Consider the following 1691-nt stretch of genomic DNA (forward strand, 5'->3'; position numbering starts at 1 on the left):
TTGAAACTAGACATAGAAAAACGAAACAATTGTTGAACATATTTTTTAAAACTGTACAGAGCTTTATTATTTTTGTTAATTCAGCAGAAAATGGATCACACTGAAATCATCCCTGTGGCTCATTCAGCTCAGAGTGGTCGTTTCTGCTCAGATTCACGAAGCTTTGTGGGCCATGGAAACACGGCCGTAAACGACCTTTGAAAATCACACCCAAGGAAATGAATATACAACAAATTCCAAAACTCAAAAATGAAAACGACAAAATCTGTTTAAAACATCCCCTGCACGCTTGCAGAAATGTTCATCTTACAGGGAACTTGGAGGAAGGCCTCGGATATGACACCCAATGGGCTCTGTTCTCTCTCCACCTCATTAGCATGAATCGCTCTGCACCATGGCGAAGAAGAATTTGCAGAAAGAGCCCCAGGTCTCCCCACAGTACTCCGAGGCTACCTTCTTCTGGTTCATGTCTGGGTCGTCCGCACACTCGGGGTTGTTGAAGTCCATGGTCTTGGACTCTGCTGCGCCAGAGAGGGTGTTCTCTTTGAACTTGTTAGGCTCCATGAAGGAGGCCTCGTTGACCACGCTCTGCTCCCCGGGAGACGGCGCCACTGACTCCTGGCTGGGTTTCTTCCTAATTAGAGTAGAGTTTACCAGCTTGAGATTGGATTCTGGAAACTTCTTTCTGCACACCCTGGTCTTCAGGACGCTCTTGGAGTCCCCACAGATGACCTTTTGAGAGCGCAGGCTCCGGCCAATTTGTTTCCAATAGACACTCTTTTTGTTCGACTCCAGGCACGAGGTCGGATTGCCAGTAAAGAAACAGGAGAACTTGTCGTCCTGCCGGGTGCAATCGACCCTCAGAAGAACGCCCTCTTCTTTCTCAGTCACCACCCACCTGCAGTCGGCATGGTCTCGGGTCACAAACTTGCCTTTGGTCGGGTTCTTGGGCGGCTGGCTTCTCTGCCCAGTCTGGGGCTTGCCCAGGGCATGCGTTTCATCCGCGCCGGCTTTGCTGACACCTCTCTTCCTTGCTTCCTTCTTGCCGTCCACCGAGAGCACGTGAGCGGCCAGGAGAAGGAAGGACAGCCGGGAGAGGCTGTGGACCCTCATGTCTTCGGTTCGGTGGGAGCCTGTTCGACAAACGGGGGTGAGTCAATGCCGGGCAGCATTTCAGCAGGGCAGGGCCGCAAGCGGACCCGTCCTCCGCTCTCACACATGCCTGCCGCTCAGGACCGAGTCCAAGAACCTTCTGGTCCCTGGAATGACTAGACGAGCAGCCTGTCTACCTACACTTCTGCTTGACTTGAGCCTTGAATGTCAGAAACGCCCTACCCTTTCCTTCCTTTCTTCACCCCTCGGAGCCTCGTTACATCTCGCCCCTTCATTTGTTCATTCCCGCCTTCATCTGCCCCCACACTCGCGCCTTAGAGGCCGCTCTGGGAATTCCCAACAGTATTGACCAGGAGTCTGTCCCCGTTGTGTCCCCAACTTGATCTTGGGCAAGTCTCTCTCCGCCTCTGGGTCTCAGTTCTTGTATCTGGAAATCAAGGTGGGGACCACTGCCCTCCCCCCCAGCTCCTGTGCGCTGTTTTTCTGTTTCTCAGTTCTACATGGGCTCAGACAACCCCGCTATGACAGAGGACGTGGTAAGTGACAAAAAAAGTGATGTTTGTCCCAAGGTTAAACAA

At 52.2% G+C, this 1691-nt stretch overlaps 1 protein-coding gene across 1 annotated transcript; it reads right to left on the reverse strand.

Annotated features, from left to right (window-relative positions):
- Positions 1–372: 372 nt before the first annotated feature.
- Positions 373–1113, reverse strand: FGFBP1 (fibroblast growth factor binding protein 1). The gene has a single exon (XM_036275950.1). The coding sequence runs from the start codon at positions 1111–1113 to the stop codon at positions 373–375; it is 741 nt and encodes a 246-aa protein (XP_036131843.1).
- Positions 1114–1691: the final 578 nt, after the last annotated feature.

Source organism: Molossus molossus, unplaced genomic scaffold (genome assembly GCF_014108415.1).
Source record: "Molossus molossus isolate mMolMol1 unplaced genomic scaffold, mMolMol1.p scaffold_m16_p_1, whole genome shotgun sequence".
Classification (NCBI taxonomy): domain Eukaryota; kingdom Metazoa; phylum Chordata; class Mammalia; order Chiroptera; family Molossidae; genus Molossus; species Molossus molossus.

Coding starts and splice junctions, on each gene's coding strand:
- FGFBP1 (XM_036275950.1), bottom strand. CDS start 1,113: ATGAGGGTCCACAGCCTCTCCCGGCTGTCCTTCCTTCTCCTGGCCGCT.